The sequence below is a fragment of the Melospiza melodia genome, unplaced genomic scaffold, assembly GCF_035770615.1.
Source record: "Melospiza melodia melodia isolate bMelMel2 unplaced genomic scaffold, bMelMel2.pri scaffold_46, whole genome shotgun sequence".
NCBI lineage: Eukaryota > Metazoa > Chordata > Aves > Passeriformes > Passerellidae > Melospiza > Melospiza melodia.
In genome coordinates this window covers 2758650-2781644 of record NW_026948783.1, presented here as the reverse complement: position 1 = coordinate 2781644, position 22995 = coordinate 2758650, and the positions used below count along the sequence as shown (strand labels likewise).

The window sequence follows — 22995 nt, the reverse complement described above, 5'->3', positions numbered from 1 at the left end:
CTCTCTTTCTACAATGTCCAGGGCCAGCTGAACAGCTTTGAGTTCAGCAAATTGACTTGATCCACCTTCTCCTTTGGTAGCTTGTGCAACCTGTCGTGTGGGGCTCCATATGGCTGCTTTCCACTTTCGGTTCATCCCTATGATTGGACAGGAACCATCAGTGAAAAGACCGTAGCGTGTTTCCTCTGGGAAAACTTGGTTATATGGAGGAGCTTCTTCAGTCCATGTTGCTGGTCTTGTTCTTCATCTGTGACACCAAAATTTTCACCTTCAGGCCAATTTGTAATTACCTCCAAAATCCCAGGGCCATTCAGTTTACCTATATGGGCAGTGTCTCTGTTCCTTTGGGAGCCTCTCAGGAACCCTCAGCCAGTCCCGAGTTGGCAGACACCGGGGGGAACCCCGACACGGCCGACAGCGGGGAGACACTCTCCCAAGCCCTGAGGGTATGGAGGGCACGTGGTCATCTTTGCAGCAGGAGAGACACCAGAGACATGGGTAAAAGATTAAGGCCCGATTCTTAGCAGGGGTTAATCCCAGGTTTTATTCTAGGAGTCCCAAAGGAGCCCCTACACCTCAGGCGGCTCCTGCTGAGAGCCCCGGGAGATTTGACAAGGTTACATTTAAAGGGAGGTGGAAACCAAAAGTAGATAACATTTTACTAAACAATAAGTGACCCTAAGGGATGGGTACTGGGGGACAGACATTTAGGACAGCATTTGGGGCAAGGCTTGGGGGGCTCACCCCTGGCCTCTTGCTAATCACTCGACATCCTGGACCAAAGCTTCTAGATGGAGGGGATGGGATGCTGAGTGATTGACAGAGAGCCAGGCTGGGGATTTGGGGATGATCTCAGCAAGAGAAAGGGATTACACAGGTAAAGGAAGGGGGGTACCATCTGGGATGAACCATTTGGGAAAAAGTCAGGGATTCAAAAACAAAACTATTGCAAAGTATTATAAAGTATAAAAACACACGATGAGACACCACCCAGATCTGGTGTTTGCTGCACAAGTGCCCAGATCCGGAAATTTCCCAGGGCTGGCACAGCCCAAGTCCAGCAATTTGCTGGCACAGAAAGCCAGAATCTGGCAATTTCCTGATGCCAATACAGGTGCCCAGACCTGGTGTTTGCTGCCACTGCCAGTGCTCATATCTGGATATTTCCCTGTTCTGGCAGAGCCAAGTCCAGCGATTTTCTGGCAAAGAAAGCCAAAATCTGGCAATTCCCTGCTACCGTCATTGGCAATGCCAAGATCCGGTGTTTGCTGGCACCACCAGTGCCCAGATGCAGGAATTTCCTGGTGCCGGCACAGCCTGAGTCTAGTAATTTTCTGGCAAAGAAAGCCAAGACCTTGCAAATACCTGGTGCTGTCCCCACCCAGATCTGGTGTTTGCTGGCACTGCCAGTGCTCATATCCAGCAGTTTCCCAGTGGCAGCACGGCCCAAGTCCAGCAGTTTGCTGGCACAGAAAGACAAATCCTGGCAATTTTCTGGTGATAGCACCGGCACCACCCAGATCTGCAGTTAGCTGGCACCGCCAGTGCCCAGATCTGGCAATTTCCTGGTGCTGGCACAACCCAAATGCAGCAATTGTCTGGCAAAGAAAGCCAAAACCCGGCACTGCCCAGATCTGGCGTGTTGGGGTTGGTTTAAAAGAAGAGGGAGACCTCAGCTTAAGGCCGTGGGAAAACTCTCTTTAGCTGGGGTCAGCAGGAGCTCCCGCCCATAATCCTCTTGTTCAGTTATGCAATTGTTACTAGAAAGTTCTGAGTTCTCTTTGCTACCATTGGTTACTTTATACTGCAAAAACTGTAATATTCTTAATCCTTCCTTCCTCTTGGATCCTTCCCTCAGATCCCACCTTAACCCCTCCCCATAAATAAATGTATAAATATTCCTGCTAGACCCTGGACCCAGGCCTTTTTCTGCTTCTCTCTCTGTACTGTGTACGCCGTCCTGTTTGTTGTGTTTGCCTTCAGTAAACTTCTGTTTCCAGACAATGAGATGAAAGCAGTCTCTGTCTGTAAAGTTGCCAGAGCTGGTTCTCAGGGAAACCACTGGTCAACAGTGCAGACAAGGACCAGAAGGTTTCACTGGTGTTTGCTGGCACTGCCAGTGCCCAGATCTGGAAATTTCCCTATTCTGACACAGCCCAAGTGCAGCAATTTGCTGGCACAGAAATCCAAAACCTTTCACCTTTCTGCTACTGGGTCTGGCACTGCCCACATCTTGTGTTTGCTGCACCAGAACCCAGATTTGGAAATTTCCCGATGCCAGCAGAGCCCAAATCCGGCAGATTTCTGTCACTGGCAACGACACCACCCAGATCAGGATTTTGCTGGCAGTGCCAGTGGCCAGATCTGAAAACTTCCTGGTGCTGGCACAGCCCAAGCCCAGTGATTTGCTTGCACAGAAAGCCAAAGTTTGGAAATCTTCAGGTTCTGGCTCCAGCGCCACCATGATCTGGTGTTTGCTGGGACCGCCAGTGCCCAGATTTGGAAATTTCCCAATGCCTTCACAGCCAAGGTCCAGCAATTTGATTTTAGCCACCTCAGGAAGAGAAGTTCCTTGGACTGTGACTTTCCTTTTTCTTGGAACTGTTTAAACCTGCTCTGGACTGAAAACCCAGACAAACACCTGCAGCTCACACCTGTGGCCCCCCGAGCTCTGGAATGCTGCATTCCAGAACCAGAGGGACTTAGAAGAGACTGAGTGAGCCAACTACAACCCACAAAAAGGACTTTCTGAATTGGCCAACTCTTCAGCACTGTCCAAGGTTTTATTTAATATTATTCATTTTTCATGCTTGTGAATACTTTACTCGTTAAAAAAAAATGGGGTTTTTTTTCACTTTTCTCCAGGGAAGTCTTTTCCTGAACTAGTAGGGGTAGGGGCCACTTCAACTTGCTTTCTAGACAGACCCCTTTAGGAGGTTTCCTCCCCAAATTTACCCTAAGCCAGCACAAACAGTCACAATGAAAATTTCACCAGTGGCGTAATTTCCTGGTGGCAAATCTTGTGACAGAAGCTTGACCTTGTTCTCCATGAGAGATTCTTGGGAAGAGCAGACAGGAGAAGACTCCTGGAAAACTGAAACAGCTTTCCAGATGTAAAATAAAAGAAACAATCCAAGGTGTTTTCCTCTATTTTTTTCTATGCTCCCCTTTTCTATGTTGCGTCCAGTAATTCCAGATGCACCTCGCCTCTAGGATCGATGACTTAGTGATTTTTAGACACTCTAAAATACCATGAGCCACACACAGTTTTCCTTCCCCTGTTTTTACGGGAAAGCAACACTGGAGGTGTAAGTGCAGTGCTGGGCTCAGGTAGGAATCCTACCCCAAGGGAAGGTGGCCCGACAGTGTTTGACCCTCAGCAAGGACAATGCACAGCAGCAAGCGAGGGGATCGCTGTGCCAGTGTGCAGGAGTCAGGGCTCTGCATTTGGGCTCAAGGCCGCAAAGTTCCCGTGTTTGGGCAGACGGAGGGGCTGTCCCCGGGGCGCGCGGGGCTCGAACGTGGGGCTCGTGGGGCGAGCGGGGAACGGACACGGGGACGAACGGCCCCGGTGCTTCAGTTGCAGCGGCGGCAACGGCGGCAGCGGCAGCAGCAGCGGCGAGAGCAGCAAAACTGATAATTTAAAACACGCTTTCCCCTATTTTTCTTTCTCTTTCTCTTTGTCCTATTATTTCTCTTTCTCTCCCTTTCCCGCTGTCGGGCACCCTTCTCTCGGGGTCCCTTGCCCGGCGTCCCTTTCCTCTCCCCGCCTCCCTCTCCCCTGCAGGGCAGGGCCATGCCCCCGGCCCGCCCCCGGCCCCGTGCCCGGCCCCGGCCGTCCCGCCGCGGTCTCGCCTCCGCCCGGCTCTGGCCGTGCTGGCGGTGGCGCTGCTGGGCGGGCATCAGTGCCTGGTGCGGGGGCGGCGTCGCCGCCCTTCGGCTCCGCCTGGCCCGAGCCCGGCCCCGGACCCGACGCAGGGTCCAGTCCCGACCCCGGCCCCGGCTTCTCCCGGGGCCCGCGGAGCACACCCGCGGCGCGGCCGCTCCCGCCGCTTCCGATGCGGCTTCCCCGGCCCGAGCTCCGCCGCTCGGAAGCGCGGCCTCCGTCCCCAAGCTGTCGGGGCCCGGGGCGGGTGGGGATGCCGGGCCCGGGGCGGGTGAGGGGCGCTCGGGGGCCGTTGCTGGCCCCGGGCCGAGCGCTGACAGCCGCGTCCCGCCCGCAGGGAAGGCGCAGGAGGCCCTGCAGGAGCGGTACCAGCTGGGCTCGCTGCTGGGACGCGGCGGCTTCGGCAGCGTCTTCGCGGCCACGCGGCTCTCGGACGGCGCCCCGGTGAGCGGCAGGGCCGGCGGCGGGCGCAGGCGGAGGGGGCGGAGGAGGAGGAGGAGGAGAAGGTCGGGGCGCGGCGGGACAGGCGGCGAGCTCACCCCGCTGCTCTCCCTCGCTCGCAGGTGCCATCAAACGCGTGCCGAGGGATCGCATCCGGCACTGGGGCGAGCTGGTGAGTGAGCGGAGTCCGCGGCAGCAGCCGGGCCGTGCAGGGCGGCGAGGAGCCGGGGCCCGGCACGGTGGGAGCCGCCGTGAGCCCTGCGGGGAGAGCGGGCGTGGGTTGAGCGGGGCATGCAGAGCATCCCGGGCTGGCTGAGGGCTCCCAGAGCCCTGGCACGGCCTCGGCCCCACTGAGGGCGTCGTGCTCCTCCCGCAGCCCGACGGCACCAGTGCACCCCTGGAGATCGTGCTGCTGGCCAAGGTGTCCTGTGGCTGTGGCGGTGTCATTCAGCGCCTGGAGTGGCTTGAGCTCCCCGACAGCTTCCTGCTGGTGCTGGAGCGTCCGCAGCGGTGCCAGGAGCTCTCGGGTTTCCTGGCGGAGCGGGGGTTCCTGCCGGAGGAGGAGGCGCGGGGGCTGTTCTGCCAGGTGCTGGAGGCCGTGCGGCACTGCACCAGCTGCGGGGTCCTGCACCGGGACATCAAGCCCGAGAATGTCCTGCTCGACCTGGCCAGCGGGCAGCTGAAACTGATCGACTTTGGCTGTGGCGCCTTCCTCCAAGACACAGCCTACACCCAGTTTGCAGGTGAGCCCTCGCAGGGGGTGCTCCTGGGCATCTCGTGGCCCAGCCTGGTTGCAGCATTGGGGCTTCCCCCTATTGCAGCCGGGATGGGATTGATGCTAGAGCCGAGTTGATTTGGGTGGGGTGTGAGGGCGGCCAGCTCCCAGCCCTGCTGACAGCCTTCAGCACCCACTGTGCCCTGGGCTGGGGCTGGAGCTGGGGCAGCCAGCCTGACACAAACCCCCATGGGGGCAGCAGAGAGGGGGGTCTGACCGCGTGCCCCGGATGGTTTGGTGTGCAGGCAAGGAAGGGCTGGACTGCTCCACTCCCCTTGCTTGCCTTGGCTTATTAATATTTTTGGGAGCCATGCAGATGGGGAGGAGAGTGGATTTTCTCCACTACGGGGTGGGTTTTTCCTTTGTGTGTCATGGTTGGGCCTTCCTAGGGTTTCTGCTGCCCTCTTCCAGCACCAGTGGCTTCTTTTCCAGTCCCGGGTTTGTGCACAAGTCCCAAGTGCTGGCAAGAGGGCAGCGCTCACCCCGTGTGCCTCTGGGGCAGCCCCCACACGCCCAGGGATGCTGGGGCCAGGCTCTGGGAGCAGCAGCATCCCCCTGCTAAGCTGTGTCTGTGTTCCACAGGAACCCTGTCCTACAGCCCACCAGAGTGGATCCAGCACCAACGCTACCACGGCGAGGCAGCCACGATCTGGTCCCTGGGCTTCCTGCTGTGCCACCTGGTCATGGGGAAGCACCCGTTCAGGAGGGGCCAGGAGATCATCCGGGGGCGGATCTTGTTCCCACGATGGCTCTCTCAAGGTGGATCCTCATCTCTGGACACGGGGGAAATACCAGTGCTGGGAGACAGCAGCGGGCTCATGGGCAAACCACTCTGGCAGCTGCTGAGCAGGCACATGTCCTGCTCTCCTGCTGTCCTCCAAACAGAGCATCCATGGGGAAGTTTAGGCCCAGCTCTGGTCACACCCAGCATGACCTGGGCATGGGAACAGGAGGGCAACTTCTCCAACTGACTGGTGATTTCTGGTTTCTCTCCCCAGAGTGCCAGGATGTCATTAAGAGGTGTTTGTCCATGCAACCCTCGGACAGGCCATCCTTAGAAGATCTTTTCTGTCATCCTTGGGTGAAGGGTGTTTCCCTGCCCTAGAAGATGGAAGAGATCCACATGCACAGTTGGATCCAGGGACCTAGCAGTTACCAGCACCACGCATCTCTTGGCAATCAGTGGCAAAGCAAACCAGGCTGGTTTTATCCTGCTTGTAGCTCTGAGCAGGGGTCAGCAGAAGGGAACACACAGCTCTTGGGCTGGAGCTGAGCTGGAGACCTGGTGTGGCACACACTGGTGGCCACCATCCCCCTGGTTTTGTTTGTATGGTTCATGGATGGCTGGGGCCCTGGGCAGAGCCCTGACAGCCTGGTCTGACCCCAGGGAAGGAGAAGGAGCCCCTGGAGAAGCTGTTCCAAGTGGGGCTGCTGCTGGAGACACCAAGGACAACCTCAAGGATGATAATCTCTTCCTTGGCCTGGCCAGCTGAAGATGATGGACTTGGATTCTGCCACCTTCTTCAAAGCCAGGCTCCAGGCCCAATTTGCAGGTGAGTCCACAGGCAGGGGCTTGCTCCCAGATCTGGGCATGGCACAGCTGGGCACCAAAGGTTCCCTCTTTGCTGGGGCAGATGCAATGAATTCTTCAGTCAGCTGCCCAGCTGCTTTTTGGCTCTGGGCAGCTGCTGAGGGCTGGATGTGCCGTGGCTGGCTGCAGGCTGGGCACATGTGCTGCCCTCCTGCTCTGCTGCCAAAGGCAGCAGGGATGGGCAGCTCTGGGCACAGCTCTGGGCACAGCCAGCATGGCCTGGGCACTGCAGGCCTTGGCACAAGGGCACAGGAGCCCTCAGCTGACGGGTGCTTTCTGCTTTCTCTCCTTGCAGCCGGGCTCTGCGGGTGCTGAGGCTGCTCTGGGCTCTGCCAGGGCTCTGCTGGGCTCAGCCCTGGGCCCAGCTGGGCTGACTCTGCCCTCACATTGCTCTGACAGCTCTGCATCAGACGAGCCCCTTGCGAGCACAGCGCCTGAGCTTTCTGCTTTGACAGGTGTGTGAGACTCTGCTGCAGGGCCAGAGATTGCAGCTGGGGACACACATCCAACTGGCAAGGACCGGAACTCTCCACAGTCCCAGCTGAACGCCTGGATCTGCACAGGGTGTTTTATCTGTCCCAGTCTTCATTCCTTTTTGACTTGAATTGTGCAATTGCACTTTCTTCCTCCTCTAGAAGTGCCATGAGTGGGCCAAAGCTGGCGAGTGGGCCGTGCTCCTGAGGCAGTGCAGTCTGGAGCTGGTGGATGGAGAATTGCCCTTCTGCACTGCCATACCAGAGCAAAAAGCTGTCAGTGGGACTTTGTGTCTCTAACACATCCCTGACAGTTTTAAAGGGAATGTGCAGCTCATTCACAGGGTGAGAAGGAAGGTCATCTTCTAAAGGATTTGTGGTTTGACAGAGCTTCCATTCCCAGTCCTGCTTGGAGCTGGCAGAGCACAAAGCAATTTCTTCTTCCTTCACACCAATTTCACCACAATTCAAAATTACAGTATTGGAAACAAACCCCAAAATATTTTTTAAAAAGGTTAATGTAGCTGGTAAGATGGATCCATGCCATTACCACATTTACAAAATAATATCTGAGTTCTCTTTTTAAGAAAACTCAGTTTTCTCTTTATCCAAAGTTATGCGCTATTTTTCTTTACACATTTGGGTTTTGTTTGTATCTATCACATTGTTTATGTGTTTTTATTAATTTTATTTCCTTTCTTTTTTTTTTAACAGAAAACCTGTCCTATCAAAGGAATGTCCTTTGCTCCTGGTTCCCGTGTGGAGCAGCTCCCTTCCTGCTGGCTGAGCTGCTCAGGCAGAGCCCAGCAGCTCCTGACCCTGCAGGGCTGAGGCTTTTCCCCGTTGCTGGGCACAGACTGATGGAGCAGCACTGCTGAACACGGGCACACAGAGGGACCAGCAGCAGCTGCCTTTGGCCACCTGAGGCTCCAAGGCCCAAACTCTGAGCAGCCAGGGCTGGAAGAGACTGGCAGGATCTGATCCCTGACTCTGGGCCAGGGCTGCACAAATGACCCCACAGCAGCAGCAGCAACAGCAGCAGCAGCACATGCAGCTGACTTTGAGCACAGCCCCTGCCCCTCTTGCCTCCCGTGTGCAGCGGTGTCACAGCAGCCTGAGGCACCTGGGAGCCCCAGGGCCAGCAGGGACTGGAGATGGCAGCCCTGGGCTCCTGGAGGCTGTGCAGGGAACGGAGCTGGGCACTCCCTGTGCATGGGGAGCTTCCAGATGGAAAAGGCTGCTGTGCCCAGGCAGCTGCAAGGGCACAGAAAGGAGGCTCTGGAGCACTGGATCTGTTCCAGTGCCACAGTCCTGGGCAGCAGCCAGCGAGCCCTGGGGGAACAGAGGGCACAGCAAGAGGGACAGAACCAGGCAAGGGCAGAGACTGGAGAGAGCCAGGCCTGGAAGCAGGAACAGCTGCTCCATTGCACTCTTGGAGAAAGCTCTTGGCTTGTTCAAAGCGCTGAAAGGCATGAAGGGCAGAGAGGAGGCCACAGCAAACAATGCTCCTGCTTGCACAGCCTCCCCTCTCCGTGTCCCAGAAGGAATTGCATGGACTGTGTTCTTCTCTCTGAGCCGTCTCGTTCAGCATGAGCAGCTCAGCACCAGGAGTTGAAGGAGCTGAAGCCTCAGGCCACAGGAGCTGGGCAAGAGGGAGCTTTTGGAGCAAAGTAATGCTGCTGAAATAGACCCAGCTGAATGCAGTGGATATAATCATGGAATCACAGAATCCTTTCTGTTGGAAAAGCCCTCTGAGCTCAGCCAGTGCAGCCGCTCACCCAGCAGTGCCAAGCCCAGCACTAAACCACGTCCCTGAAGTGCCAAGTCCTGGACACCAGCCCTGAGTGAGGCCTGGACAGCAGGCCCTGAGCCAAAGGTGGCCTCTGGATGAACCTTCCAACCAAAAGTTGTCTTTGTATCTGCTCCCTGATGAAATATGCATGGTCATTAGCACTGTAATAGATGTAGCCACTCATAAGTGAAACATGGATTGACCTTTGTGTATTTAGAAGCCAGACAAGGCCATGAAATCTGACATCTGGCCTTGTTTGGGGCTGTAGGATCAAAGTCAGCTCCCTTGGTTCCTCCTTGAGCCCTGGCCAGGCTTTGGGAGGCACCCAAGAGGAGGATGAAAGCAGATGTTGCCACACTAGCAGTGCTGTCAGTTTGTTCATTCAGCACTGTCAGAGCTGGGCCCTCTCCCAGCGGGGTTGGAGCCTCTCCTGGGGCTGGAGGCACCTGCAGGAATTGCCAGTGCCCAGGAGTGGCTCTGCAGCCCTTGGCTGTGACAGCTTCCCCAGCTGCTGTGTGGGTCTGGGGGATGGTAAAGGCTGAGGGTAAATGCTGCTGGATCTTTCTTAATCACTGCTGCAATCTTTGCTGGGGATGGTTTGGTGCATTGCTGAGCTGCTCCTTTTGTGATTCTTTGCTGCTCTGAACTGCAGTGAATGACACTGATTCCTTCAGTTTGAGTCTGTGTCTTTGGTGCTGACCCTGCCCACTGGTAAAACAAAACTGGCACAGTCTGGCCAGATGCCAACAAAATGTCACTTGTTCAGTGTAAATGTGAGGAATCAGTGCCATCAGAAATTCCCAGCTGGGAAACCCTTCCCTGGAGTTCCCTGGCTCTAGAGTGGGCTGAGGTCGGAGCCCCGTGGGAGCAGTGGGGCAGTCGGGTAAAAGAAGCTGCACCCCTGGATGGCTTCAAATGCATCCAAAAATTGCAAATGGAAAAGGAAAAGACCTTGTGGGTTTGGGCAGACAAAGATGAATTTGTTAAGAGTACATAGGAAACAGCACCTTCAGAAGGAACAATGATTGTTGGAATGCTCCCACATGGAGCAACAGAAGAAGGTTCTAATCTGGAGCTCAGATGCATTTGTGCAAGTGAAATATTAATATATTAAATAACTATATATATATTTATAGGATAATAATACCTTAATATATATATTTATCTTTTATATATGTCCATATCAATCTATATCTATATTTCTCTATCACTGTCTACATGTAAAATTATCATAATGTGAAGTAGTGCTGACAATGCTAATTTGGTAGCTTTGGGTGCTGAGGGATGTAACACTAAATACCCTACAGAACAGGATTGGCCAGGACCCTAATGTCAGTGGCCAACTTTGTGAGATTGTATACAATGAAACAGGAGGAAGGGAGGAAATTGGCTATTTTTACAGGGTTTGCTGATTCTGTGATGCAGAGTGCTTTGTTTGTTCCTATGAAAAATACAGTGATTAAGCCTGCAGGGGTTTTCATGTACCAGACTATGCACAAGCTGCAGGACTGGTTGAACTGGTTGTTTAAAGAGCAGTGTAAAAAATGAGGAGATGGAACCTTTGCCCATGGAGAGCCCATCTCCCAGATGTGCTCCATGCCCTTCACAATGGCCCACTGGGGAAATGAAACCCCCTGGCTGTGCACGGCTGCCCCCAGTTTGCAAATCCATCCATGGGCAGTGAGACTTGGGCTGCCTGGGAAATTGTTCTGGCTGTGATGGCCCCTGGCAGGGCCAGCCCAGAGGCTGCAGGGCTGGGCCTTCATGCATTGGAATTAATGTGGAGAAATTCAAAGCAAATGAGAGCTATCAATCCTGAAACAGGAATTCAGATTCCTCCAGGACACTTTGCTTTGGTAACTGCTCCCTTGGAGCTTGGCCTTGCAAAGTGTTCCTGTCATGGCAGGAGGAATCGATGCAGAATATCAAGGAGAAATTACAGTAATTCTGTTAAACTATAGTGACCAGGATTGGATTATTCAACCCCATGACAGGGTAGCACAATTACTGATCTTGCAATTTTAAGAACGATTTTGCAAAAAGGAGATGCACCTCCAGTCACCACCGTTTGTGGAGATAAAGGGTTTGGATGCAGCAGCCCTGATAATGGAGCCAGATTGTGGGTCCAGAGGCCAAAAGGCCCTTCCGAGGCAGCTGAAGGAGCAGCTCCTGGGAAAGACAACTCTGAGTCCTGAAACCTGGGCAGGAACAATGGGAATGTGTCCCTGCAGCCAAGGATTCTGTGTGAGAACAAGTAGATCTGACAGGAGATTGTTTTACACATCCTGCCAGACCAAATCTCCCTGTTTGCCCCAAGGGCCCCTTTGGAAAATGCTCTGATCCACGGGGCTCCATGTGAATGAAGGCTGCTGTGACACTGAGGGACTTGCACAGGAATTCCATCCAGGAGCCTGGGTGTCCCTCAGGGACTGGGACCCGGCCCCTTCCAGCCAGAGGGGAAAGGGCCCCCCAAGCCTTGTTAGCCACAGACAGCATGGGAAAGCTGAACAGCAAAGGGCCTCAGGGCGTTATTCTGGAATTAAAAAGGTGCCAGCTCCAGGCACAACAGAATTCTTGTTCCTAACTCCAATGGGATTGAGAAAAAAGAATTAAGAACGTTGTCACAAAAGTACTCCTGATGTCTGTAAGGTGTACCTTGAAAGTCAGCCAGAATCTTTGTCTGTCACAAACCCCTCCAGTGTTTCACCAAGGGATTGGTCATCAAAATGTAATGATGAGTTATGATGGATTGCTGAGCTTATCCTTTTGTAATTCTTTGCAACTGTGCATGATATAAATGACACAATTCTTTCAGTTGGTGTCTGTGTCTTTGGTAGTGACCCTGCCCACTGGTGAAACAGGGCCCCCTCTTGCTTAAGTGTTACCTGGGAAGGCAAAAGCCCTCCCTCCAAAATTCCCCCCTTCATACCCTGAGCATGATGTGCTCTGGTCTGGGGTATGCCCGGGCTCAGTTGGGGTCCTCTGTCCTGGCTGTCCCCTGCCCAGCTCCCCCGCAGCCCCAGCCCCTCCCCAGCGTGGCTGACGAGGGGCAGGACAGGCCTTGGCTGTGCTGCAGCTCAGCAAGAACAAAACCATCTCTGCGTGCTCAGCCCTGTGCTCAGCACCCGGCCCAGCAGTGTCTCAGTGCCAGGGGCTGTGCCCGAAGTCCCTGCCAGGGGTTTCCATGGCAACTGCCAGGCCAGGTGACCCAGGTGTCCCCCCAGTGCCGGTTGCCATGGAAACAGTGCCCAGCCCTGCCCCTTTCTGTCTGGCTGACCTGGCCTTTGGCCCTGGCAGTGCCGGTGGCTGCTGGTTCCTGGTGCCTGAGCGGCCAGCGCGGCACAGGGCAGGTGGCCATGGCACAGCCCCCAGCAAGGGATCCCCTCTGGCTCTGGGCACTGACACCAGCCCTGAGCAAGGGGCCAGGGCAGCTTTCCATGGCCACCAACCATCACAACGGGTCCGGGCATTGGTTGCCATGGCACCAAACCAAGGAACGGGCCCAGTGGCTGCTGCCATGTCACCTGGTGACACCAACGAGTGTCACTGCAATTGTACCTGGAACAACCCTGGCAGCGCTTTGTCCCAGGGTTGCCATGGAGCTGAGGACAGCATGGCTGGGGCTCTTCAAGGGCCCTGGGGCAGATGGGAAGGAGCAGCTGAGCAGGGGCTGATCCATCCCCAGTGCGCTGCACAGCCCAGGGCAGCGTCCCAGAGCGTCCTCATGGAGCTGCCAACAACATCCCCCCTCTGCAGCCCTGGCCTCTCCCCCAGCTCACACAGGTGCCCCATCCTTGCAGGCACAGACACGGCAGCACTGGCTCAGCAGCCCCTGTTTGCATTGCACACAGCAGGGGGAGCACCCCCATGCTGTTGCTGTGGGACATGAACCTGAGGGAGCACAAATGCCATCAGCCCTGGGGCCAGCAAGGGCAGGGGGATGGCAAGGAAACCACCCAGGTTTGTCCTGGCCTCTGCACTCAGCCAGAAAGTTTGTTCCCATCAGCTGGGAGTGCCCTGTGAGTGCCATCCTGTGGGTGCCCTGTGATGGCACTCAGGGTGATCTGTTCCATAACCTTGCTGGGCACCCAGGTCAGGCTGACAGGCCTGGAGGTCCCCAGTTCCTCCTTCCAGCCCTTCTTGGGGATGGGCTCACATTGGCGCCTCCAGTCCTCTGGGAGCTCCCTGCTGAGCCAGCACTGATGGTAAATGATGGAGCACAGCCTGGGGAGCTCATCCACAGCTCCCTCATTGCCCTGGGATGGATCCTGTCTGCTCCCATTCACCTGTGAGCATCTGAGTGGCTCAGCAGGTCACCCACTGCTTCCTCCTGGATTCCAGGGGCTGTTCTGCTCCCTGTGCCCATCTACCAGCTCAGGAGAACACTTGTCCTGAGGATATCCTCCCCTAATATCGAAAATTGAAAAATACTAGGGGTAAAGTAGCTCATCCTTTTCCTTATCTTGTGTTAGTATTTTCTCCTCTGCAACCAATAAAGAGTAGAGGTTCTCCTACTCCTCCTTTTTACTATTATTTTTTTATAAAAACATTTTTATTCTTTTTGCAGAACCCTTCAGGTTAAGTTTTAATAGAGTTTTCAACTTTCAGCTTTTCTTTCTGTATGACCCAGCAACATCCTTAAAGACTTCCTGAGTTGCTGGTCCTTTTTCCACCCCTGAGTCTCCAGAAAAGCTCCATGGGCAGCCAGGCCAGTCATTTTCCTCACTAGCTCATCTTCTGCCGCACTGGGACAGGCTGCTTCTTCCCCCTTATGATTACTTTCTTGAAATGTGTCCATCCTTCCTGGACCCCTTTGTTTTTAAGGGCTGTTTCCCTTAAAGCAATCAGTACCTGATTATGTATTCCCCAAATCTGCAGCCTAAACAGGCCAAAGTCTGCCCTTCCTATTTCCAGTGCAGAAGTTTTGTTACTGCCCCTCCCTCTTTCACAGAACATTGAACACTTCATTATTTCATGGTCACTTTGCCCCAGGCAGTCTCTGAGCCCCACATCTGCCACCAGCCCTTCTCTGTTTGTGAACAGCAGCAGATAGAGCTTTCCTTGGCAGTGGGAGTGCTACCAAAAATTTAGTAAAACAGAAAATTCCTTAACCCCAATGTAGCATTAAGAAGCAGCATTCTTTATTCAGCTGGATGCACGGGGGAGAGCAAAAGATGTGCATGCTGAGTACAGGAAAGTTTCTGTTTATATTCTGTATTTTGCATACATACTAATTGATTGTCCTGGACTAAAAATACATATGATAATCATTTCCCCAAAATCATTAATATATTTCCCCTCCCCTTTACCTGGGCATTCTCCTGTCCTGGGATTCTCCCTGGTGGTTCCTGGTGGTCATGGACCCCAATGTTCCCATGGGCCTGGCTGAGCTGGCAGGACACTGAGGCTGCTGAACTTCCAGTTCCCTTCTCACACAATGGGCACTGTGTGGTTTCCACAGGCCTGGGGTTGTGGAGAACAAGCTCCAGGTGTGAGTTCACCTGGTGAAGACAATTTATCATCTGGTACCATGTGGTCACAGAGTGGGCTATGACATCACAGAGTGGGTTAGGTGAGGTCATCGAACAGCCATGGCATCATAGTCTGCCTTTGTGACATCAGAGATCCAGCTGTGACATCACAGGGCAGAGGTCTGACATCACAGTGCAGACTATTTCATCACAGACTCTGGTGTGACATCAGAGACCAGCTGTGTGACACTGGAGAATTGGCTGTGACATCACAGAGCAGACTGTGACATCCCAGAGGGGCTGTATGACATCCCAGCAGGCTGTGTCAGGTCACTGGGTTGGTCACTCTGCCCCAGCTCCCCCTCACAGTTTCTCCCAACAAGTCCAATGCTGTTCATGCCCAGCAGGGTCCCTGTTCCCCAGGATCCCCCCAGCCCACCTGGAGCCACAGCCTCCACCAAAGGATGTTCCACAGGATCCACCCCAGAGCCTGACAGGGGACAAGGGGCCAGGGCTGTGTGACCAGGAAATCAAGGACGGGGATTATCCAGGTCACTGTGGCCTGGGTTGGGGTCCCCAGGCCAGGAAAGATGTCTGGCAGCTGGAGCAGGGTCTGGGAAGGGCCTCCAAGGTGGGGCTGGAGCCCTTGGGCGGTGAGCAGAGGCTGAGGGAGCTGGGCTGGTCCAGCCTGGAGCAGGGAAGGCTGAGGGGCTCCTCATGCCAGCCTGGCAGTGCCAGCCAGGAGGGGATGGAGAACACAGAGCCAGGCTCTTCACAGGGAGCTGGGGGGAGACAAAAGCCAATGGGTGGAAGGGGAAAGAGGGGAGATCAGCCAGGGCATGAGGAAATGAAATGAGTCAGGCTGCTTTCAGCATTTCCTCAACACCAAGAGCAGCCTGACCTCCCTTCTCCATCCACCACTGATAGATTTGCAAATCAGGAATTGTTTGAGCTGTTCTGTCCTCAGTCCAGGACGAGAATCCTGATACAAGAATGTGATTGTGTTTATGTCTATCACAGAACCACACTAGTCAAAAATTAATTTTAGTATGCATATCAGTTGTGAACAGTGGACTCATTAGACATACTGGGACATTGCACATAGCTCAGGGAAGAGTTTGTAATTGTGTAATTTTTATTTTAATGGTGTAATTCTTATTAAGTTATATCCTGTTCAGCTGTGGTCAGTTGGCTAGGTCCAGTGTGGGCAGGAGGGAGCTCAGATTTGCACAAGGCTGCTCTGAGTGCCAGCCTTGGATGGGGAAAATGGTGGGGTGGGGGTAGGGACAGAGTCTGATTGATTGTCAGCCATGAAAGGTCTTGATTTTCATACCCAGTCAAACTGCATGAAGAGGTACTTGTATTCAGTGTCAACTGGAAATTGCACATATCAATTTATGAACAGGGAAAAAAAAATTAAACAGGACGTAAAAAGTGTTTTCACAGTGTCTTTTTAAATAGAACATATTCAGTTGAATGCACTTCTGAAATCTCTCTTATTAACCACACAAGATTTGGAAACTGAAATCAAATTATCCCCAGAGATTTGGCTTGTTTAGCTGTTCTGAATGTTAATGAGCCCTGGGACACTGAATTCCTGCACTGAAGAGCTGAAGGCTGAACAAGCCTCTGGAGCAGGAAAATTCAGCAGCAGCCTCCAAGGTGCTGAGGATGTCAGCAGCCCCCACTGAGGCCATCCCTGCCCAGAGACCGTGGGGGAATGGGCAGACAAGGAGAGCGTCCCTGGGGCTGGGGCAGCACAACTCAGAGGCACCAGTGGCTCCAGCTGGGCAATGGAGTGTGGAATGTGGCTGGGAAAGCCCTGCCTGGGCTGTGCCAAGCAGGACACACAAGCCCTGACTTCCATCCAGTAGAAAACTCTGTCAAGGAGATATTTAAAAGGAATTACAATTGTCTCTGTATTCTGAATTGGACTTCCTGGAGAAATACCAACAAGAGATCCTCAGGAGCGCAAAACAACAAAACAGTCTTTACTGGGAACTTCAGAAAATCAGAGAATTTTTGGCAAAAGATTTAATATGACATTCAATCAACACAGAACACTTCTTAAAGCACTGACTAGGCCCATTCAATTTCACAAACTCTAAGCTATTTGAATTTTACATTACTCAAATTTGCAAAAGGACCGAAATAGAAGAAAAGGACAGAAAGAGAGAGGCAAAAAGGATACAGAGGAGCATACACAGAGGTACCAACTCCTGGATTTCAGTAGCGTTCAGATGGAAATTCTAGGAGGAGGTAGGGTCAAGATGTGTGCTTACCTTGTGGTCAGCCTTCAATACCCCTTGGTCTTCCTGGGCCCTTCCCCCAGGTGGGACTGTGGGTCATTTGGTCCCTCAGGAGCTGGGCTGGAGCTGCAGAGGTGGCTGTGGAGCATTGCCTGTGCTGTGCCAGGGACTGGCAGCCACTGCTGGGGTGGGATAGCGGCTCTGGGGGGATTGGGGTTCCAGGGCAGGGGAGGGCTGGACCTGCCCCTTCCTCCCCTATTGGAATAAGATCCCAATATTACCAGGTAGATTGTGCCTGGGCTCGTCTGACCCCTGCTCCCAGGCCAAAGGCGGCAACTGTGGTGTTTCACCTCAGAGACACTTTTGGCTGGCTGGATGGTGCAGCTGAGCGCCGAAGCAAGTCCAGGCTTGTAGAAACTCAGTTTGCCTCAGGTGGGAAGGCTTCAGGCTAAGGTGAGGAGGAAAAGGAGACAGATTCTGCCAGAGGGTTAATATCAAGAGTTTATTCCATGGTCACAGACGTCTGAATCTTAGGTAACAGCTCCAACAGCATCCCGACCGCATGGCCTGAGTGACTTTTTAAGCTCCAGGGGGAGGGGGAGGGAAGGGACAGGTGAGCCACCAACCAGGTGGGAGGGGCAGGGTCTCAGGCAACGATGACACCCAGACAGACCAATGACCTCTGGGCACAGGGGCATCTTTTGAACCTGACTAACCACATGATGACCTTGCTGGAATATTAAGACTGATTGACAGCCCAGCAGGGGGCGAGGGGGAAGGGGAAAGGGAAGAGAGATATTGCCACACCTGGGAAGGGGCTGGGGAAGTTTAAAACAGGAAATTGCAACACACTGCAACACTCCCCACACATGAAATGTCTTGAGCCAAGAAACTCCTCCACTCTGTCACAATAGGGAATACTGGAGGTGAAATCCCAATTCTGGCCATGGGCACCGAGATAAGAAGGACGGTTCTTTTCCGTAGGAATGAAAGCCCCAGTTCTCAGTAAATTTCTGGTTTGATTGTTTGGATTCTGTTTGGTTTTGCTGTTGCTTTATTTCCTTGTTGTGCCTGAAGTGTCCAGTCAGGAGCAGAGTGACTCTTGCCAAGGAACTTTGTGCTGCTGTCCCTTAATATTCAGTCTGGTTTTTGCTGCTCCCTTGCTGGGGATTTTTTCAGTGCTCTCAAGGCCTCGTTGGTAGCAGGGTGAAGGAGCCCTGGCCCAGGCTCTGGCCCTGGGGGACACGGGGATGCTGCCGGGGGGTCCCTGTCCCCCTGTGCCACCCCCAGGGCCCCGGCCCCCGTCCCCGTGTCAGGCTCTGGGGTCGATCTCGTGGAACATCTTCTGGGAGAGGCTGCGGGGCCGGGGGCGGGGGGACCCCGGGGGACAGGGGACCCCACTGTGCACGAGCAGGGTTGGACTGCTCTGGGGGGAGCTATGAGGGGGGCCGGGGCACAGTGACCTCCCCAGTGACCTCACACTGCCCCTGTGATGTCACACAGCCCCTGTGATGTCACACAGATCCCTATGATGTCACAGAGCCCCTGTTATGTCACACTGCCCCTGTGATGTCCCAGAGCCAACTCTGAGACGCCACACTATGATGTGATACAGCTGCTCTGTGATGTCACAGAAGTCTCTGTGATGTCAGAAAGTCACTCTATGATTTCACAATCTCTACTGTGATGTCACAGCCTGTTCTATGATGTTACATAGCCACCCAGTGTTGTCACATCCCACTCCCTGATGTCACAGAGCCACCTTCTATGATGACAGGATCTGCTCTATGGCCTCACACCCTACTCTATGATGTCACTGCCAGCTCTGTGATGTAACGACCCCCTCAGTGATGTCACAAAACCCTCTCTGTGATGTCATACTGACACTCTGTAAGGTCACAGCACATACTTTGACCTCACTGCCAGCTCTATGATGTCATGCAGCCATGCCATGATCTCACAGCCTGTTCTCTGATGTCACAAAGTCCCCTCTATGATGCTGTAGCTGCTCAGTGACCTCACACAACAAACTCTGTGATGTCATAGCCCAATCTGTCACCTCACACAGCCCACTCTGGCCTGTCACACAGCCCCTTGCTGACACCACAGCTGCTCGGTGCCTCTATGACACAGCCACAGAGGTGCTGCTGTGACACAGCCCCCTCGGAGACATGCCACAGCCCCTGCCAGTGCTGAGCCACTGTGAGCTCTGTCTGTGTCCTGCTGGTGTCCCTGAGGGGCCCTGGCAGTGCCCCAGCCCTGCTGGGCTGTGCTCAGGAGCTGGTCCTGTCCAGAGCTATCTCTCTGCAGCACTGCCCTTGCCAGGAGCTGCCTCTGGGCCAGGAGCCCAGCCCAGCTCAGCAGCACAGACACAGCACAGGGACTTTAATGAGCCTCTGGGGCTTTGCTGCTCTTTGCATCAGACTCAGTCCCTCAAAGTGTGCTCAAAAAACCTTCTCAGGGACTCAAAAAGAGGGTGAAACACTGAAGTTTCTCATACTTTAAATAGATCCATCTGAGGGACAGGACTGAGAAAATGTCCCCAGGTTCCAGGTAGAGCAGAACACTGGTGGCAATGATGACAGCTGGGGACAAGCGAGGGAAAGGTGTTTCTGCTGCTGAGCAAACCTGCGCCTCTGTCCCTGCAGGCTGTCGGCATCCCCCGGCTGCCACACCTGGCTGGGCCCTTCTTTTGCTGACAGCTCTGCCTCCTGCCTGCCTCTGCCTGCCCACACAGAGCCTTGGGCTGCTCCAGGCTCCTGCTGGGGATGTGCTGTACCACAGCCCTTCCCTGACAGGGAAATTCCTTTCTGCTGGTGTTCAGTCTGGACCTCCCAAGCTGCACTTGGTGCTATTAGGTCTTCTTCAGGCTTATTCCTACTATGAAGAAAAGCTCCAGCCTCTCTGAAACCACCCATCCATCCCTCCCAGGCTATTCCCTTTCAGTCCGCAGTCTCTACACCACTGACCACAGAGGCCGCAGACTCTCCCTGCTGGTTTTGCGATGAGGCCTCCAAACCCCATTCTGGGAGATTTTTGAGTCCTCTCCAAGGTCTGTGAAAAAGGAAAAATAGCATTCGAAGTTATTTTCTCCTAAATCTTACCGTGACAGAAAACGAGGCAGTATCTTTAAACTGAATGGGGACAAATTAACATTTGTTAGAAGGAGGAAATATTTTACAATTAAGAAAGTGGCAGGAAACTGCAGCTGTTTTTCCAGAGAAGTGGCTTCTCCATCCCTGGAATTGTCCAAGAGCAGGAGATTTGTGTAGCCTTGCCCTCCCCTCTCATCCCCAGTGACAGAATTCCTGCATTGTGGGTTCTCTGATGTGCTGGGTGCCCTCCCAATGCTTCTGGCCAGAATGTCTGCTGATGGCAGCTAGGCTGCTGCTGGGGCAGTGACCTCACAGCCATCACCATGGCAGCCCTGTCCCCTGGGCCTGGCTCTGCCCTTTCCTCTGCCCCTGCCTTGGCTCTGCTGCCATGAAGAGTTTTGTCATTAATATCTTGTCCCCAAGGTGCTGGGGCCAGTGGCTTCCCAGTAAGGCTCCTGGGGCAGAAGTGGCTTTTCAGAGCCCAGCCAGAAATGAGCCCTGAGGCAGCAGCTCTGCAGTGGTGGCCACCAGGCCGGGCTGCCAAGGGAGGCTTCTGGCCATGGCCTGCAAGCAGCTGCTGCTGCCAAGGTGCCTTCGGTGCCTCAGGCTCTCCCTGGCACAGCTCCCAGCACGGCATTCTGCCCTTGTGCCCGAGCCCTTCCTTGTGCTGGGGCTGGCCTGGGGCTTTTCCTGCAGCGGGACCTGCCCTGCTGATGGCACAGGAAAGGCAGTTCCTGCTGGAGCAGGAGGCTCTGCCTGCAATGGGCTCCAACAACTCCAGCAAGGTCCTGTTTGCAAAGCCCCCAGTGGGAAATGAAGGAGGGGAGTCACACTGCTTTGGGGGTGAATAACGCTGAAACCAGCCTGACTCCTCCATCTCAAAGTTCAACATCCTCAGAGGGAGCTGAAGCTGTGGCAGAGCTGGAAAAATCCCCAGAGAAAGGAACAACCAAGTGACACCACTGAGAGCTTCTGCAGAGCTGCTGAGCTGGCCCAGCCTGGGCACATCTGACTGACAGGGCAGCACCTCAGACGAGAAAAGCCCCATCCCAAATTTTAATGGCAGCATCTCCTGACATTTCCCTTCTTGAGGGGTGTGGGGATTCCTCCCAGTGGTGGGGACACCCTGAAGGTCACTGCTCCAGGCTGAGCCAAAGGGAATTTCCCATGATCATTGGTCTGGGGGAGTGACACCAATCTCGGCTTAATTAAAAGTTTTGCTTAATACAGTTGCTTGGAAATAATTTCCTAGTGCTCTGTATAATATATTTTACGTCTCTTACATCCTGGCATAAATATTTCTGATTAAGGCAATTTTGTCTAATCATTACCATAATAGAGAATACATATTTATATAAATATATCTGCCCATGACAGGAACCCTGTTAATGTCTGGGACATCCTGGGTCTTTGGCAGCCTGGGGACACCTGGGATGTCACCGTGGAGCCCCTGTGAGTGCCTGTGACAGATGGGTGCCTTTGCAGCACAAGGTCCCCTGGGATGTCACCATGGAATTGCTGAGACTGCCTCTGACCACAGGGCTCTTCACCATCCCCAGAAAGCCCTGGGAGGTCTTCATGGAGCCCCTGTCTCTGTGTGTGACATTCCAGCTCTGGAACAGCCTGGAGACTCTTGGAAAGTCCCCAAGGAACCCCTCTGAGGGCCTGTGACAAATCTGATCCTAAGCAACAATCACTAGCCCCCTGTTGCTATGGTCAGTTTCCATGGCAACTATCAGCAGCCCCCTGTTGCTATGGTCAGTTTCCATGGCAACCATCCCCAGCCCCCTGTTGCTATGGTCAGTCCCTGGCAGCTCCATGGAGACCCCATGCCAGGGGTGGTTGCCATGGACACCAGCTCAGGCCTGCAGCCACAGCCCGTTGCCATGGCAACCATTGTCAGCCCCATCCCCAGGCTCATGGGATCCCAGAACCACAGAATTGGCTGAGCTGGGAGGGACCCATCAGGATCCTCCAGTCCAGCTGCTGGCCCTGCACAGGACACCCCAGCAATGCCAGCCTGGGCCTGGCAGCGCTGTCCAAACGCTGCTGCAGCTCAGAGAGCCCTGGAGCTGGGACCCTTCCCTGGGGAGCCTGGGCAGGGCCCCAGCAGCCTCTGGGCAAAAACCTTTTCCTGACATCCAACCGGAGCCTGCCCTGACTCTTAGGGGGCACTGGGGTAGTACAATTGCAGCACAAACTGGAGTATCTGTCCTCAGGATGATGGGGAGTAGTATTTAACTGTTGATCTCCCTGGTACTGAAACTCAGCACAAAATTCCATCACCAATGAACCAAGAATTCCAATTCTTGAGGTTCAGAAGGTGCTTTAAGATGATCAGGGGCCCAGTGATGCCAGCTGTTATGGGATTCGTCTTGTTGGCAGCCTCACACCAATCTTTGTCACGATTGGGTATTGGCTACTCCTTGGCTGGCACAGGCACACCGACCGGAGGGGTTGCAAAGGATTTGTCTGGGCTCAAATTGGTCAAACGCATGGTGAGTGAGCCTGCTGACTTGGCTAAAGCAAGGCAAACATTCATTTTTTGTTGATCTACAGGCATGTATACATGCAAAAGCAAGCAAGCAAAACCAACAAGTGCCAGTATATCCTTTGATCAAACTCCGTGTTCCTGTTCAGCTGTTTTTTGGCAAAAGTTTCCTCATCTATTTCAGTTTTCAAGCAAATCTTTTAGCATTTGTTCAGGGACTGGCCAACTATAGGGCACTAAACTGTCCCTCTAACCTTCATTTTTTACAATTTTTTAGAATTCTTTTGAACACAATGGGCACCATGCTTTTGCTGAAAGAGCTCTATGATACAAACCATGTTCACAGTCCAAAAATCAACAATCAATCTCAAGATTTGTAGCTTTCACAGGTTGAACAGGGAACGTCTGTCATGCACCGTAGCTTCTCCGTGTGGCTCACGTCTGCGTGCTCATTTCCCTGCTGGTGGAATTGTCAGTGCACTCTCGTGTATGAGACGGTTTCACATCCTTCACGGGGATCCACTTAGGTCCGACAGCTTTGCAAATACAAGCATACCCTTTGCCCCAAGTGATTAGTGGAAATGGTCCTTCAATTTGTCCTAACTCAAGGTTTCTGATCAAAACTGCAGGATTTTCTTTCAATTTTTCCTGTGTGCTGTTTGAAAAGTGCCTAAAAATTGGAGGATTAGGTCCTGCAAATGCGCTTTTCAAAACATAAAAACATATAAAGC

At 53.7% G+C, this 22995-nt stretch overlaps 1 protein-coding gene across 1 annotated transcript; it reads left to right on the top strand.

Moving 5' to 3' along the window:
- Positions 1-323: 323 nt before the first annotated feature.
- On the top strand, positions 324-6207 carry LOC134434712 (serine/threonine-protein kinase pim-1-like). The gene is made up of 6 exons (XM_063183339.1): positions 324-446; positions 3788-4334; positions 4450-4499; positions 4704-5070; positions 5685-5861; positions 6101-6207. The coding sequence occupies exons 1-6, from the start codon at positions 324-326 to the stop codon at positions 6205-6207; spliced, it is 1371 nt and encodes a 456-aa protein (XP_063039409.1).
- Positions 6208-22995: the final 16788 nt, after the last annotated feature.

What these genes read in the sequence shown, in the direction of transcription:
- LOC134434712 (XM_063183339.1), top strand. Translation starts at nt 324, where the DNA reads ATGGGCAGTGTCTCTGTTCCTTTGGGAGCCTCTCAGGAACCCTCAGCC. An exon ending in CACTCTCCCAAGCCCTGAGG is followed by an intron (nt 447 to 3,787) that starts GTATGGAGGGCA and finishes TCTCCCCTGCAG; the next exon opens with GGCAGGGCCATGCCCCCGGC. An exon ending in TCCGGCACTGGGGCGAGCTG is followed by an intron (nt 4,500 to 4,703) that starts GTGAGTGAGCGG and finishes CTCCTCCCGCAG; the next exon opens with CCCGACGGCACCAGTGCACC.